This window comes from Chondrus crispus, genomic scaffold (assembly GCF_000350225.1).
Source record: "Chondrus crispus Stackhouse genomic scaffold, scaffold_508, whole genome shotgun sequence".
Classification (NCBI taxonomy): Eukaryota; Rhodophyta; class Florideophyceae; order Gigartinales; family Gigartinaceae; genus Chondrus; species Chondrus crispus.
The window spans coordinates 11,992-13,110 of NW_005178498.1; the positions used below are offsets into that span (position 1 = coordinate 11,992).

General features: G+C 64.0%; 1 protein-coding gene across 1 annotated transcript in view; it reads right to left on the minus strand.

The window, feature by feature from the left end:
- The window catches only part of CHC_T00000391001 (hypothetical protein), a 906-nt gene extending 410 nt beyond the window's left edge, over window positions 1–496 (minus strand). Inside the window, exon 1 of the mRNA XM_005710023.1 lies at window positions 1–496. This exon is cut by the window's left edge and continues 410 nt beyond it. Coding sequence (XP_005710080.1) covers window positions 1–496 — 496 coding nt within the window.
- Window positions 497–1,119: the final 623 nt, after the last annotated feature.

A 1,119-nucleotide genomic window follows, 5' to 3' on the forward strand; every position in this document is an offset into this window, starting at 1 on the left:
CCCTAAAGTAGGCCTTTCTCAGTTTGGAAGGGGAGAGGTTGGCGTCCTTGAGACGCGGGGCCGGCCAGCCATCTTTGCCAAAGAATGACATGATAAGCACGGGGGGCTTAAGCAGGAGCGGTATGGGGGCTGGAATGCCGGCCTCCTGGAGCCTCATTTGGTTTCTATACTCCTTCTCCGCCCACTGCTGGACCATTTTGCGATTCGAGCCCCTCTGATAGCCACCTCTCCTAAATCGAAACTCGCCCGCGACATACCTCTCCCTATCCTTAAACTGCAAAATAGATGTCTTAAAGACCTTGACTGCGACGGCAGCATCCGGTGAAATATCATGCGGGCGCAAGTCCGGGTTGGGCTGATAGGAGCCATCGGCGAGCGGGGGTAAATCTGGGTGAGCGGCGGCGGTGGCATAGTAGACGTTTGCCTCCTTGCCCGTAGACACGCAGCCGTCCAGAGTGCGGAGCCTGTTCCTGCTGAGCAGCCTGAATAAAATCATGCGGGTGCGGGGGTCGAGGACCTGCTCGACGGTGGCCCTGTCCAGCTTATCCCTCGCGACGTTCTCCTTTCGCCTATCCTCGTTCCGTCGATGGACGTTGAGCACAGCATCAGCGGCGTGGATACCGGCGGCGGGCCCGGTAGTGCGGGCCACGGCCTTGGCCAGCTTCTTGGTGAGATCTGCGTTCGGGGCGGTGTTTGCGACCCAGTCGCCAATATCATCCAGGTCATCGTAGACGGCGTCGACGCGATGGTCGTGTTCCTCTTCGTGGTGGTCGGGGGTGGGGTCGGAGGGCTGCGAGGTTTGCGACGGGTGATCGTGCTGTCCGAGCGGGCGGCGAAAGTGGTATCCAGAGACGATGTGGGGCGAGAACGAGTCGTCGTCGCCGAGGTCTGCGGGGTGCGGATCGGGCCTGGTGTCGACGTCGAACTCGTCGAGCGGGTCGTCGGCGTGCAGCGGGGCGGGCCAGGGCCTCACGCGCGGCGGGGCGTCGTCGAACGCGAGGCGGTCATCCAGCGGCGGCGGGGCGGCCGCGAGCGCGGGGGCCGACGACGCGAGCGCGGAGAACAGGGCCGGGGCGGAGAGCGGGCGGAAGATGGAGGAGCTCTGGGACGCGTGGACGG